Consider the following 16,072-nt stretch of genomic DNA (forward strand, 5'->3'; position numbering starts at 1 on the left):
CTCCCCAATGATGCAGTGTCGATACAGCATAAATAATAACTTTGTTTACAAAATATATATCAACGACAAAAAAGCAAACAGCGGCACATACTAACGGAAGTATGAGGTAACCTGTATGTTTATGTTTAACCCATTCAGGCCTGACGTCGACATTTTTAAAAAAAAGTTTTCTAAATCATGACAATTTTCTGAAAGATTTGAGGCACATTTTAGCGATTTTTCAAAAATAGTTTTTCAATAGCTAAATTATAACTTAATGTTTAAAACACCAAAAGGGGTTCCCGCCCAGGTGCAGTTCTGACAGTTGTACCAAAAGCACATAGAGGCAAAATAATGGATTTGCATTCCAGATTTCGAGATGCAAAGTAGGCCAAAATATGCAAAAGACTTTATTGTTTTGGCAAACAAACCTTGTTCCACTGAAACATGTAGGGATTCTATTATTTTGCACCTTTTTCTCATATAAAAATAAATGTGTGTGTGTGTGTGTGTGTGTGTGTGTGTGTGTGTGTGTGTGTGTGTGTGTGTGTGTGTGTGTGTGTGTGTGTGTGTGTGTGTGTGTGTGTGTGCGTGCGTGCGTGCGTGCGTGCGTGCATGCGTGCGTGCCTGCGTGCGTGCATGCGCGTGCAACGTGTGTGTGTGTGTGTGCGTGCGTGTGTTGCTGTTTATTTTGGAGAAGCACGAGAGCTCAACAACAGTGAGCAGTGACAGCATGGCTGTTGTTGACTTTCTGTGAATTACCGGTAAGCATGTGCCTTATCTTTATTGCCTTTAGTGGACCCTTATCAGTCTGTCTCAGCCACTCTCCATCTGCAGCAGTATCAGGTCAGACAGAGGGAATGTTCCCAGGTAATAAAAGACTAACGACCTGCTTGTGTTGAGACTGTACCTTAGATAGTAGCCCTACCGTTCCCTCTGTTTAAGGCCACGGGGCCAGTTAGCCATGAGATAATTGATGCCTCTCCTATTGTTGCGGCCGCCTCGCCCACTGGCCTCGGAGTGTGGGAAAGCTAATCCAGCCTGGGACTCATGGCTTTGTAATGCTAATGTCAGCTATAAATAGGAGAGAGGGAACCTTGCTTGGATCACAACTCACTTGCTCTCTCTCAGAGAAGGTACTGTACTCTCTCTCTCTCTCTGTCAGAATGGCACCTACCTCCACCACTACCAGAGATTCTACCTACACAATGCTCTCTACCAAAGACAGACACAAAGTAAGTACAGTTATACATTCATAGTAATGATGACATGATTAATTCCTAAACTATTGTGTTCATGTCATTGTGTGTTGTGTTATTGTGTTCATGGCTTCAACTCAAAGAACATAGACCTGACCAAAGTTTTCTCTTTTCTGCAGATAAGGAAACCAGTTGTGGAGAAGCTGCGCAGAGACCGCATCAACACTTGCATTGAGCAGCTCAAGGCTCTGCTGGAGAAAGAGTTCCAGAAGCAGGACCCCAACGCCAAGCTGGAGAAGGCTGACATCCTGGAGATGACAGTGGCGTTCCTCAAGCAGCAGCTGCAGCGTCACAGCGCAGCCCCTCGCAGGGCCCACAGCGAGGGCTACTCACAGTGCTGGAAGGAGACACTGCACTTCCTGTCCGCTAGCTCCTTGAAGGAAGTGTCACTCCCACACCTCCAGTACCTCCACCCTGCCCACAGAGCTGACCGGGACCTCTGCCCCAACTCTCCTCTCTCTGCCCAGCAGCAGCTCCACAGCCAGAGCTCAGACAAGCAAGCTGCCCCCAGCACCAACAAGACCGTCTGGAGGCCGTGGTAGATGCTTCAAATAGACTCTTGTTGTTTCTCAAACTGGATGAACGTCGCCGTAGGAGATGGATTTCTGATGTTTAGCAGAATGGATGTGTTTCTTCACGTTCATCTTCTTTTTTTTCTTTTTTTCTTATTGCTCTTATTGCTCCTGAAGGGGCTTACATGATATTTAGATTTCTTCATATTGAAGAAAATGGTTCTGTGAAGACACTGTCAGTGACTTCAGTTAGTGCTCTGTTGATGTACAATTTTACTTTTTTGTTCCTGTCATCTTCTATGAAGCTGGTTTGTGTAAAGATAATATCTTTATTCAGATGACAAGCAAGCGGGGTACTTGCCTTAAACCTCATTATCACCCTATTAGTGTCATTACATGATGCTGATTTATTTTATTGATTGCCTTTTGTAAAGGCTTTTGTTGGAACCCTACGTGTTCCAAAAGAGGCATTGTGCCTTTGAATTATATATTTACACTGTGTGTTTAAAAGAGGCCTTGTGCCTTTGAATTATATATTTACACTGTGTGTTTGCTGACATCACTTGATGAAGTGATTCAATGTGGAAAAAACAAAACCTTTTCTTGTGGAAAAGTTCAGTGCTTGAGTACTGTGGTCTCAAGAAGAAAATATGCATCATATTTCTTACCTGTAAATAAAGAAAATGTTGACACGATCTTATTCTCTCCCTATCTTTTTTCTTGGTCTGTATTAATGGACTGGTGATGAGAACACAATGTATTTGTTTTTACCTGCTAACATTATCAGTTTAGACTGTTTTAATTCTCTAGTACACTGATATCTAATTACCTCAATGACATATACATCTATAGAACATGGTTATACATCTATAGAACATGTTTATTTTTCCGGTACACTGATATGCACATAATGCTGTAAAACTATTGACACACTTGAAAAATACGGTACACTGAAGATAGGAAAGGAAAGGACAAACTGTACAAATTGTAGGAAAGAAGTAAGAACTATGTCCTGCTTGTCTCTCTAGGGCCCAAGAGTTCAAATATTGTAATCACTATCTGAGTGGATCAAACTTGGATTATGGGTGTTAAAGATATTTTTTGATCTATTCTATTATTTATTATTTGATCAAACTTTCATGAATTATCGAGATAATGTTTGCTGATGAAGTTTGTTTTTTACTTTCTTTTTTTTTTTTTAAACTATACCCAAGATTCATATCTGGCCCGCTCGGATAGGGATTAAAAGTTTAACCTCTTGGTCCCAGTGGTGCAGACTATCCAGGGAAGAAATACCTAGAGGCACTCCGTCTTCAGGTGGAAAAAGTATTATTGCATTTTTGAGCAAGGCAAGTAATGTAATGTAATATGTTTGTTCACACTAACATATATTTTCTACTGTAGAATTTGTTTTACTTTCTATAGTACACTGATATACAAGTATACTGTATAACTAAATATGTTTCATTTTCTGGCACACTGGCAGGTGTAGAAGATTCCATTATCTGGTACACACAGGCAGTTCTTAGACAAGAGCAACAAGAAGTGATCAATAGATAATCCGAATCCCTCCAATGAGACTGATTTCTACATATGAGCACATGGTTTAAACATTCTATTAACACAACAACCATCATTATTATCATTAGGCTACCATGACATTTGGAATCATAAATCACTTGGTGAAGTTGGGCCTGATGTAAGGATTATTGATTGGGATTTTAAGCTCATTAATCAGTGATCATGGGGGGGGGGGGGGGGGGGGGGGGAGACCATTGATACAGCATTGACCTCATGGGTCTCGAGGCCTTCTTGCATTCCCACACTCCTTAACCAATTGTTTGTCACAACAGATAACATCAAGCTATGTGCGTGCGTGCGTGCGTGCGTGCGTGCGTGCGTGCGTGCGTGCGTGCGTGCGTGTGTGCGTCTGCCACACATGTGCGTGTGCAGAAGGAACGAGTGCATGACACTGCCACAGAATACACTCGCTGTCCCTGTGTGTGTGTGTGTGTATGTGTGTGTGTGTGTGTGTGTGTGTGTGTGTGTGTGTGTGTGTGTGTGTGTGTGTGTGTGTGTGTGTGTGTGTGTGTGTGTGTGTGTGTGTGTGTGTGTGTGTGTGTGTGTGTGTGTGTGTGTGCGTGTGTGCGTGTGAGAGAGAGAGTGACAAACTCTTGCATGTGTGCACGTGTCTGTATCACTATGTAGTCCCTGTCACTGTGTCTCTGTCAGGTCTGTGCACATTTGCTCACAACACACAAACCCAACAGTTATCAGCTGGTGAAGGCAGACCTGAAGGCAGACCTGACTTACACCTTAAATCAAGCAGAGGGTTCCCACAACGGTACGCATGCAGGACCTCTGAAGCACAAGCCATCCTGTCACATCAACACCAACATCTTCAAACAAAGGGCCAGGCCATAAAAGTCTTGTTGTTGTGTCACTTTAGCCAATACGTTCTGTAGTGTGTCACCTACTGTTCTTTCTGTTGTTATAGCCTATCATTTATAAGGAATACAATGTGATGTGTAGTCACACACACACACACACACACACACACACACACACACACACACACACACACACACACACACACACACACACACACACACACACACACACACACACACACACACACACACACACACACACACACATCTGGAATAAGATCAGAGGGATAATAAGTAGGCAAATTAAGTCTTGAATTTATAATGTATTACCACATAGTTAGTTATAGGCTATAGTTACTAGTTGCAGAATTAGAACATGTGACCACTGTAAGTTTTCAAAGGATTATCTGACGATGACAAACATCAGGCCGATGAGCTGTTATAGTTTTCCCTCCAAAAACAGATTTTGAAAGGGTGGGGGGGGGGGGGGGGAGTCAGGGTGGAGCTGGTGGTGAGGTAACCGGGTCAGGAGGATTCTCCCATAGTAGCTCAGGGGGCTGGGTAATTTAGACACGGCACACTTCCTTTGTCCTCAGGATGAAGGGGAGGGGAGAGGGTGGCTCAGGAGTGTGGGAAAGCTGTGGAGCGATGGGCTCCACACCAGGGGGAGAGACGCACCCACCAGCTACCGCAGCCTGCCAGCTGTTTGATGAAACCCGACCTGACAAGAGCCTCTACTGCTCAATGGCAGCCCGGGGGCTTAGTGCACAAAAGCACAAAACGGACATGCCTCGGACACACGGGAGGGGGGTGAGATGTGGGGGGGGGGGGGGGGGGGCACGCTTTCAGAATCGGGTTTTAAGTTTGATTACTCAAAACATGTGCACATAATATTGAACGCTCACACGCTTTATAAAGCATGCAGGATTCTTTCATTTGCATGTATGAACATGTAGCCTGTCTTTTATCTGCTCTCTTTTTACTCTCCCTGTCTGACAGTATATATACTAAGAGTATATATAATCTAAGGTCTGACACCACTGACTGCAGAGAAAAGGAATCACCTGCTCTCTTTATTACCCGTTATTTAGCCCATTGTTGAAAGAGTTGAAACTGGTATAGTAGGTTTTGAGAAAATATAATCACCTCTGCAAATACTTCAGAATTTCCAGTGGTGGAAAGTAATAACTAAGTACATTTGAGGTATTTGTACTTTACTTGAGTATTTCCAATTTCCAATACTTTTACTTCTACTACACTACATCATTCTCAAGAGGCAATAATGGCTAATTTGGAAAATAGTAGATTTGCTATTTTCGTTTGAAAACTTGAAATGAGACATTCTGCAGCCTATACTTGTACTTGTGACAGAGTATTTCTATATTGCAGTATTGATACTTTTACATAGGTACAAAATGTGAGTACTTTTTCCACCACCAGTAGGTTGGCTATTTCCTCTTGTCATGTATTACTATTATCATCATCTTATGATTGTCATACTGTATGTTTCTGCAAAGCAAAGTTCTTTGTTTACCCAGGGTAAGTGGACTAAGCTCGAGATGCTTGTTTACAGCCAGACCCTGCTCATAGAACATTTCATGGTAGGGGTTAAATGCCTTGCTCAAGGGCACTTCAGCGGTGGTAATTTTAACGTGCCGGTCCGGGGATTCGAACTGGCGACCTTCCGATAACAAGACCGCTCCGCAAACCGTTCGGCCACCGCTGCCCAGACAAACCACTAATGAATGCAATGAAGCCATATACTAGCCAGATATGTTGGTCTGCGAGCACAAGCCATCCTGTCACATCAACACCAACATCTTCAAACAAAGGGCCAGGCCATAAAAGTCTTGTTGTTGTGTCACTTTAGCCAATACGTTCTGTAGGAAATTGCATCAAGAGAAAAAGTTTACTTCAATGTTACTTATTCTTAATGCTTTTTCAGCCTTCGATACACGTCTATTTCTTTATATCTGTCAATAAAAACAGCTCCTTCATGTTGAGTATCTGGAGCACAGTGAGGAAGAACTATAGCCTACTCCATATCTGAAATTATAAAATGTGTTTATTTGTGTTGTGGCTTAACCAAACTCAATTTGGTTCAAGCTCAACACCAACCGCATGAAGCAATTGTATTTCACTATATTTTCCTTTACAAAAGGACACAATCAGATTTGCTTCACATGGAAGGTATAACAGATATATAGGACAATACATCTCGAATGCATATTATGCAAAGTAAGAGGTTGACTCCACAGGAGTCAGTTTCACAAGAAAAGTATTTCTATTGACTCCACAGGAGTCAGTTACACAATAAAAGTATTACTATTGACTCCACAGGAGTGCAGTTACACAAGAAAAGTATTACAATAGTAATCTACAACACAGTAGAAATACTCCAGTTTCCTGTAAGGCAGGAACAATTTGAGCCTTTACATTGCAGAGGCAGTTCCGTACAGGAGTAGAAATAACAGCAACACTGAAGGCATGGCACGTGTCCAACATACAGGACATAAAGCACACAGACAGCATCTTTAGTGTAGAGATATCGTTTGCAGAATGCAAAATAGTGAATGTCCATTCAATTTGAGAGAGACATCTACCATGGCCTCCAGACTGTCTTGTTGGTGCTGGGGGCTTGCTTCTCTGAGCTCTGGCTGTGGAGCTGCTGCTGCTGGGCAGAGAGAGGAGAGCTGGGGCAGAGGTCCCGGTCAGCTCTGTGGGCAGGGTGGAGGTACTGGAGGTGTGGGAGTGCCACTTCCTTCAAGGAGCTAGCGGACAGGAAGTGCAGTGTCTCCTTCCAGCACTGTGAGTAGCCCTCGCTGTGGGCCCTGCGAGGGGCTGCGCTGTGACGCTGCAGCTGCTGCTTGAGGAACGCCACTGTCATCTCCAGGATGTCAGCCTTCTCCAGCTTGGCGTTGGGGTCCTGCTTCTGGAACTCTTTCTCCAGCAGAGCCTTGAGCTGCTCAATGCAAGTGTTGATGCGGTCTCTGCGCAGCTTCTCCACAACTGGTTTCCTTATCTGCAGGAAAGAGAAAACTTTGGTCAGGTCTATGTTCTTTGAGTTGAAGCCATGCACACAATAACACAACACACAATCACATGAACACAATAGTTTAGGAATTAATCATGTCATCATTACTATGAATGTATAACTGTACTTACTTTGTGTCTGTCTTTGGTAGAGAGCATTGTGTAGGTAGAATCTCTGGTAGTGGTGGAGGTAGGTGCCATTCTGACAGAGAGAGAGAGAGAGTACAGTACCTTCTCTGAGAGAGAGCAAGTGAGTTGTGATCCAAGCAAGGTTCCCTCTCTCCTATTTATAGCTGACATTAGCATTACAAAGCCATGAGTCCCAGGCTGGATTAGCTTTCCCACACTCCGAGGCCAGTGGGCGAGGCGGACGCAACAATAGGAGAGGCATCAATTATCTCATGGCTAACTGGCCCCGTGGCCTTAAACAGAGGGAACGGTAGGGCTACTATCTAAGGTACAGTCTCAACACAAGCAGGTCGTTAGTCTTTTATTACCTGGGAACATTCCCTCTGTCTGACCTGATACTGCTGCAGATGGAGAGTGGCGGAGACAGTTTGATATGGGGGCCACTAAAGACATAAAGATAAGGCACATGCTGCATGTATTCACATAGATGCCGCTATCACTCCAGATAATTATTCATTTGTTTTTGACATAATGAAATGCAAATCAATAACTCGAACGAAACAGCTACCGTAATTGTTATTGAAGTAGGCCTATTACGTAATACATACTTAGATCTATTGGCAGGACTGCTTTTGTGAAGATTGTGTGTTGCAACTGAAACATTGTGAAAGGAGACAATACAATAACCAAAGATGTAAAACTAGTCCAGTGTGAGACAAGGATCAGACAGGTGTAGTTAAACTGCTGCCAACACACACAGCTAGGATAGGCAAATGCTGTCGTCTACAGTCAGGTACTGGATGAATGAATGCCATCCTCCTCCTCGTACGCCCACAGAGGTATACGGAGGCTTCACGTGGACAAACATAATCATTTAGTCAAAGGAACTACACAAGACAAGTGTGTTTTATTTATGTTTCCACATATTAACCTCACATAGACAGACAGATGCATTCATTCATCCACCACAGCCTCATCTGACCTCTCTGCCTCAGTATGGTATAATGTCATGTGTCAAAGTCATTATGTTGCCTGTCTCAAGGGAGAAGGCACACTTGCAGTTGCACGGTCCATAACTTAACATGCGTATACGGTATAACCGTTATCCTCTCTTCTCATGGAATAACAAAAAGCACACCCGAGTGAAGTGAGGAGTGCTAATATATTAAGGTCTAACTCATGTTAGGTGATGTAAAACAAACGGTGACAAAACAAGCATTAAATTCTCTTTATTGTTAATGGCATTTAATGTTTGTGTGTTAGGGACAAGATGACGTAGATTTTCCCTTCATTGTCAATGGCGTTTTTAAAACAAACATTGAACTAAAAACAAACATGTAAACCTGTATATAGGAGGGGATTAGTAGGATAGTGCCCCTCAAAAAAAAAAAAAAAAAGAAATCACCCACTTTTTTACACCTTTGTTGTTTGTTTTTTTGGCATTGTAAGGTAGTGGGTCTCATTTGTATCAATCTGAGAACCCATCGTCAAAATGTTAAAGGAAACAGCGCCGTCAACAGTCTGTCTCAAGAGACATTTTTATAATCTTTAGTCTTTGGTTCGACCCAGCCAGGCCATGACTGAACCCCAACATCCCTCTAGACAGTTTGCAAGTATGTAATTAGAAAGTGCATGAAGCTCAGATCAGTTCTTAAATCAAGCAGAGGGTTCCCACGACGGTACGCATGCAGGACCTCTGAGAGCACAAGCCATCCTGTCACATCAACACCAACATCTTCAAACAAAGGGCCAGGCCATAAAAGTCTTGTTGTTGTGTCACTTTAGCCAATACGTTCTGTAGTGTGTCACCTACTGTTCTTTCTGTTGTCATAGCCTATCATTTATAAGGAATACAATGTGATGTGTAGTTTCTAAACACACACACACGCACGCACGCACGCACACACACACACACACGCACGCACGCACGCACGCACACACACACGCACGCACGCACGCACGCACGCACGCACGCACGCACGCACGCACGCACGCACGCACGCACGCACGCACGCACGCACGCACGCACACACACACACACACACACACACACACACACACACACAGCTCAGATCAGTTCTTTTTTTAAAGATTTGTTTTTGGCTTTTCTGCCTTTATTGATAGTATAGTATCAAATGAAGACCGAGACAATCCCAGCTCTTCAAGCAGGTATACATGTGTCTCCTGTTACAGGCCTAATGGTGTATTCCATTTTATTTTATGGTATTTCATTTTATGTTGTATATTATGTATATTATGCCTTGTAAGGATCTATGGGTGTATTAGTCAGTTTGGTATTCACTTGATCATTGTTTGCAAACTGTCATGTCGGTTTATTGTCATTGTCATTGTTATGGTAAACTGTAAAAAGTGTCCTGTAAGTCCATATGGGCGGGGCTTCTTCGGAAGCATGCATGTAAAGAAAATAAAGAATCAATCAATCAATCATGAAGATGGACAGAGAGAAGGGCAGAGACGCAGCAAAGGTTGTCATGAACGGGACTCGAACACGCGACGCACTGTCAGGCCAGAGCCTATATGTGGCATGCGCCTGGACCACTTGGCCAGGCCCATGCAGCGGGCACCCCTCTCTTCTCATCTTTGTGCAGTATGGTGCACAGTCTGTCTGGCAGGCCAGGCTGTCTCCATGCATGCAAGGCAAAGGCAAAAGGATTTCCATAGTTTTGGTCAGGTGTTTTAGGGCTCTGTTTTTGGTTGATCCTTAATGTTTCTTATAATTATTTGTAAAATGTAATATCCAGTCGCCCCCCCCCCCCCCACCCCCCATGTCTACATATGGAAGGTTGATGTAAACGTTTTGTTGACAGAGGCTACATTAGAAATCATTCTTCTTTGCAGTCTTTCTTTTTGTTTTCTTGTCATTTGGTATAAAGCCTCGTGTACAATGTGCAACGTAGATATTTTTTAAGCTTCATACATTTTGTTCTCTCTCTCTCTCTCTCCCTCCCTCTCTCTCTCTCTCTCTCTCTCTCTCTCTCTTTCTCCCGTTAAATTGATCTCTCAACCCAGATCAGTTTAGCAAAGTTGACATGTGCTTTGCTCAAAGTTTGTGCTTACGAATGCGCATTTGACACCTATTGCATGCAGCGCGGCGCGTGGATAGATTCCTCCGGGTTTATTATCGAGCGCCGCAGCGCCTTTGATGTTTATGGAAACGTGTGCGTCGGCACTTCTGTTTCCTCTTTTCCCACCGTATAGGGATCAAAGGTTCTCACAGTAGGCTAAACCAAACGCGCGCCTCGTGGACACGGCGAGAGGCGCCATGGCGTTAGGTGTCACGATGGCACGCTTTCTGGTCACACTTCTGTTTGAAAAGAGAGGAAGCTTTGGGTGAAGGGAGACTTTATTACAGTCCCTACTCACCGCAGAGTGACTTTATTACAGTCCCTACTCACCGCGGAGTGTGGGAAAGTCCTAGGTGCTAAAAGTCCACGCATGTAGGAGCGCCATGTCGCCATACATGGGGTTTCCTGGCCCATAAATACCCTCCTTTATGTAGTGGAGCTCAGATTGACTGAAGCTTTACCAAGAACACATGCACTAGTTGCATGCAGCTTGCTGATCACAGGACATTGTGTGTATATTTTCTACCGTTTGGGATGGCTCCTGTAACCGAAAACAGACCCGAAGAAGATACTTCTGTTGAGAATAACAGTTCCAACAAGGTAAGCAACTTCAAACTTTTGCCTTATACCACTCATAGTCCTATCATATAGTCAGCTCAACTGTCGACTGCCATTAGCCAGCCTACAATAACAATAGGCCTATATGGTATTAGCTATAGTGTTTCAGACTTTCAATTGCTAACTGAACATGTCTACTTCCCCAGTTACGAAAGGTGATGGTGGAGAAAGTGCGGAGGGACCGAATCAACCAAAGCATCGAGCAACTCAGAACACTTCTTCACCCCCATGGGGGGGAGCAAAGCCAAAGCGGAGGACGGAGCTCTTCGCGGCTGGAGAAGGCTGATGTATTGGAGACCGTAGTGAGTTTCCTCAGGCAGAAAGCCATGGCCAGGGCCGCGCCCAGCTACTCTGACGGATTCTCCCAGTGTCTTCAAGAGAGCCTTCGGCACCTGTCGCTCCATGCTCGCTTGAAGCCCGCGGAACGAGAGGAGATCAAGCGCTTCTACGTGCACCAGAGGACGGCCCTGCAGAGGAGCGCGTCGGCCCAGCACGGCCGCCGGCGTACGGGCACATCCAAGCGGTCAACGCCGAGGTCGTCACCGCGGACCCAAGGTCGGCTGTGGAGACCATGGTGACATATATAGGCCTACTGGCCGCGTTTCATATGGACTATAGCTATAAGCAGCTGCTATACAGGCTGCGCGTAATGTCTGGGATAAGGTTTGTTTATTTCTGCGAAATGTTGTCTTTGATGCCATATTTTGGTGGTTGGATCAGTTGTGCAACATTTGCACTATAAGCGCCTTGTCTACAATGTAGGCCTACGACGGCAAAAATAGAAAATGTAGAGTTGTTTCAGGTCTGTGTAGTTATTTTGCCTTCTGTGAAGGCGTTGTGGCTGGCCTATACTGTAGCCTACATACTGGTACTTTTATTATCCCAACAATAAACTTCAGCGTTTACTCTTTTATTTGATCGTGATGTCCTATTAGTAGCCTATACAGCCCAGATACCCTGGGTAAATATAGTAATCATTTCATTTCATTTCATTTCATTGTCCTGTACTTGACTGAGCAAAATATAAGTACCATGGACAGCTCCACGACCCACGAGACTATTTCAATGAGTCAACTAGCATATTTTGCAATGTGTTTTATGAAGAGTTGCAGAAATGCAGGACAATATAGTGAAAGGGACATAAATATGGTAAATTGACCTACAGAGAAAATAAATGATAGGCCTATGAGTTGACTATATGAATACATTGAACTATAGTTTATTTCGACCCATGACAATGTTTTGCAACTGAATTCAAAATGGGAAATGTTTGCTTTATGTTAGTGTATAAAACAATATACCTCACATATTGTAGCTTAGAAAACAGATGACACATTGCAACATTCATTTGGACCTGCAGTATGAGTATTATATCCACCATAGAAACAAATGATAAACTATAATAATTATAAAGGCACAGACAATTCTAACAAAATAAATCACAATAGGTTTACATCCTAAACATGTAGCCTAAATACCACGCAGAATTTGTGCTATGCTAATTACAATAAGAGTATTTATTAAGAAATTAAGAAATGAGATAAACTCAAACTTTGCAAACTAGACTTTGCAAAAGAGTAATGATTTTCCATTTGTAATATAATCCCTCAATGACAATATGATTTGTATACACAGAGGACTAATATAAAGTCAGATAATCACATGCCATTTTGATTGATTGATTGAAATATGTATTAACAGTTTGCAGAATTACAGTACATTTCAAGCACAAACTCAATACAAAGACTGTTAACTGTGAGTGGACGACCCAATTAAGCATTACACTTGTTTACAAGAGGGTCCACCATGTTCAATTCATCAAAACATTTAGAGACGTACAAATAGACACTTCTATATAGACAAAGAACAGAACAGGAATTCATCATAATGAAGGGAAAAAGGGAAAAGAAACATATACAGTGAGGGAAAAAGGGGGGGATATGAAAGGTGATGTTTGGTATTGCAACGCATGGAGCCAAATGGGAGGCCTTTATCAGTGAATGGAGAACAAGTAAACTGCATAATGATGTTTGTTTATTGAAAAGGTAAACCATGTAATAATATAAACACACCAATTGAACGACAAGGTAGATAGAAGTGATGACACGACATCACAACGATAACGAAACGAAAAATATGTAACGAAAAATATGTATCCAAGACAGTGTAAAAGTCTCCATGAGAGACACAATGAACAGTATTTATGAGCAAAAACTACTCTCTATTCTATTGTTTAGAGAGAGAGAGAGAGAGAGTGAAAGAGAGAGAGAGAGAGAGAGAGAGAGAGAGAGAGAGAGAGAGAAAGAGAGAGAGAGAGAGAGAGAGAGAGAGAGAGAGAGAGAGAGAGAGAGAGAGAAAGACAGAGAGAGAGAGAGAGAAAGAAAGAGAGAGAGAGATTGAGAGAGAGACAGAGAGAGAGAGAGAGATTGAGAGCGAGATTGAGAGAGATGGCACAAATTTGGTATAAGATTAAGAGCAGAGGCTAATATTTTCCCCCAATTCCCCTCTGAGAATAGTGCATGGTGGCATTGAGAATCTAAAGACATGTAAATGTGACTCTCCAGAGTTTCCCCATTCTGTTAATTGACAGAACCCTCACTGAACAATAACGTGTAAGTAAGTACTAGTAGCCTTGCCGAGCCATGAGGCCCATAGGGCAGGAGCCTATCTCCTGTTTCTGTAGCGTGAGGCAGCTTGATGTACAAGTACACCCCCTGGACAGGACACTAGCATGTCGCAGGGCCTTACCCCCAATCCAACCCTTGATGCTGAGTGTCAAGCAGGGAGGCACTGGGTCCCATTTTTAGAGTCTTTGGTATGACCCGGCCAGGGATCGAACCCCGACCTCCCAGTCTCAGGGCGGACACTCTAGCCACAAGGCCATTGAGCTGGTGAACAATAGCGTGTGCCTAGTTACAAATCTTTGTTTATGCATTTTGTTTAGGACCAATCAGTAGATTACCGTTGATAAACATATGACAGAAAATATCTAATGTGTTCAGACTTCAGGATATCCCATTGATGATGATAATAACGGTGAAGATGTGTTGGGGAAAGGATCTCAATGAGTGTCTCTGGGAATTTCAAGTAATAGGCTACATTGTTAGTATAATATTTATAGTGTAGGCCTAATATTACAGTAGTATTGCACCCCCCTTGAATTAATTTGTAAATGTTTTATAATTGTTAAACATGAGGGGAGGGGGGGGGGGGGGTCCTGGTAAGGCTGCCGATACTAAATACATAACTGCTCTCCAGAGAAGAAACCCAATGAACAAAAATATGTAGTAGTTGATATTTGTTTATTAAAAAGACTCAACAAGTCATATCAGGTACATTCCTCAACTGAATGCAGATAGAAGTGATGACACATCACAAATAACTGGGATATTTCTCCAATACACTGTACTCAAATTGAGTAGAGGGTTTTCAATGAGTAAGTCTCTATGAGAGATGTAGGACATTCTGTGAAATAAATAGGAATTTGGGTAAACATTACCCTCTCCATTCCACAGTAGTTGGTTCAGAGCACAATAACACTTCGCACTTAGTATAAAAGGCAAATTTAAGAAATAAGATCTTAAAATAGATCAAGTTTAGCTAATCACAGAGTTATGACAAAATGCTTAACAATCATATTGATCAATAACATCCATAAAGAAAGATTCATCATATAAAAATATAACATTGGCGTCACTGGAAAATAGTGACAGTAGGTGCTTAAGTATCCCATAAATGGTAGTTTAACATATTGATCTTACAACAGATCATTCTTAATTAATCATTCAGATTAAAGCATGATATCTAGTCCACAATGGAACCTTTTCAATGAGAAAGAGTCATGTTTTTAGATCAATTTGATCTTTCTAGTTTTTTCAAATATAGAAAAATATTAGTGTCACTAGAAAATGGTGACGATATGGTTTTAATCACCTCCTTTAAAACAAAAGGATAAATTAGACATATTGATCTTACAAAAGATCAGTCTTAGTTAATCACTTAGATTATATTATTATAGTCCAAAATGGAAAATAAGAAGGACAGTAACGTTTTTAGATCAATTTGATCAATACGTTAAAACAAAAATGTCCTGGCAGCTATAGACTTGTTGGAGCAAACATTAAAATCAGATTATTCTGATGTATCCAGTCATTCATGCAACATACATTTTGTTCATGCCAAAGTATTGTCCAGTTTGGCATTAAAGAAACATTGTCCAGTTTGGCATTTTCCAAACATTGTCCAGTTTTCAGCAGACCGTGCCATTCTAAATATGAAACTAAAAAGTAGTTCCTAATGACAATTCTTCCAAAATTTCATCTTTCAGTTCTGTTATAGTAATATTGGACCAATATGGTCAACTCAGTTGATCAGGTTGGAGTTCCAGTCTGTAGTTAACTACCAGGGCCTCCAGAGGGCGATGTTGACTGGACTCTTCTCTTTGGTGATGCTGGACTGAACTGGAGACCTCAGCTGAGGCAAACATGTCTCCTTCATGTTCTTGTCAGAGGATGACTGCAGGTTCTGGAAGTGGTCCAGCAGTCTTCTCTGGGACTGTATCTTCCCCTCTTCCTTGGACAGGAAGTGCACCACCTCTTGGACACACCTGGAGTATCCCTGATTGACAGGAGCTGAGTTGACAGGTTGATACTGCTGCTGTCGTCTCAGGAAGCAAACTGTCATCTCCAGGATGTCTGCTTTCTCCAGCTTGGAGTCAGCTTGTTGTTTGAGGATCTCTGGACCCAGGAGAGACTTGAGCTGCTCAATGCTGCTGTTGATTCGCTCTCTGCGCAACTTCTCCACCAATGGTTTTCTTATCTGCAGAAAGAAGAAAGAAATTATTAATAACCAAATTCTGAAGAACATTCATTTGAACAAGTAACAAACTAACAACCAATTATGAACAATATTTTTAGTGTCCGTTCAGTTGAGTCTTCAATTTACCTTGTGGTTCAGAGTTAGGAGCTCCTTAGAAGAGGTGATTGGTGAAGTGATTGTAGGAGCCATGGCTGATCTCTGTGCTGTAGAGGTCTCTGTAGAGAGAATCTGATCTCTACTGGCTTCAT

General features: G+C 42.5%; 2 protein-coding genes and 1 pseudogene across 3 annotated transcripts; 1 reads left to right on the forward strand and 2 right to left on the reverse strand.

Moving 5' to 3' along the window:
• The first annotated feature begins 1,129 nt into the window (after positions 1 to 1,129).
• On the forward strand, positions 1,130 to 1,852 carry LOC306929029 (transcription factor HES-5-like). Its single transcript, XM_079509368.1, has 2 exons — positions 1,130 to 1,214; positions 1,358 to 1,852. The coding sequence occupies exons 1-2, from the start codon at positions 1,146 to 1,148 to the stop codon at positions 1,778 to 1,780; spliced, it is 492 nt and encodes a 163-aa protein (XP_079365494.1). The 5' UTR covers positions 1,130 to 1,145; the 3' UTR covers positions 1,781 to 1,852.
• A 4,090-nt stretch (positions 1,853 to 5,942) lies between these two features.
• LOC306929274 (transcription factor HES-5-like) lies at positions 5,943 to 7,390 on the reverse strand (the record flags this gene model as incomplete). The annotated part of the gene is made up of 3 exons (XM_079509717.1): positions 7,306 to 7,390; positions 6,758 to 7,162; positions 5,943 to 6,020 (listed from the first exon to the last, which is right to left on the reverse strand). The coding sequence occupies exons 1-3, from the start codon at positions 7,372 to 7,374 to the stop codon at positions 5,943 to 5,945; spliced, it is 552 nt and encodes a 183-aa protein (XP_079365843.1). The 5' UTR covers positions 7,375 to 7,390.
• Positions 7,391 to 15,404: 8,014 nt separating this feature from the next.
• Positions 15,405 to 16,072, reverse strand: LOC306929026 (transcription factor HES-5-like; annotated as a pseudogene). Its single transcript has 2 exons — positions 15,951 to 16,072; positions 15,405 to 15,824 (listed from the first exon to the last, which is right to left on the reverse strand). The product of its transcript is annotated as a transcription factor HES-5-like (transcript).

The sequence above is a fragment of the Electrona antarctica genome (assembly GCF_951216825.1).
Source record: "Electrona antarctica genome assembly, chromosome: 9".
Taxonomy (NCBI): Eukaryota; Metazoa; Chordata; class Actinopteri; order Myctophiformes; family Myctophidae; genus Electrona; species Electrona antarctica.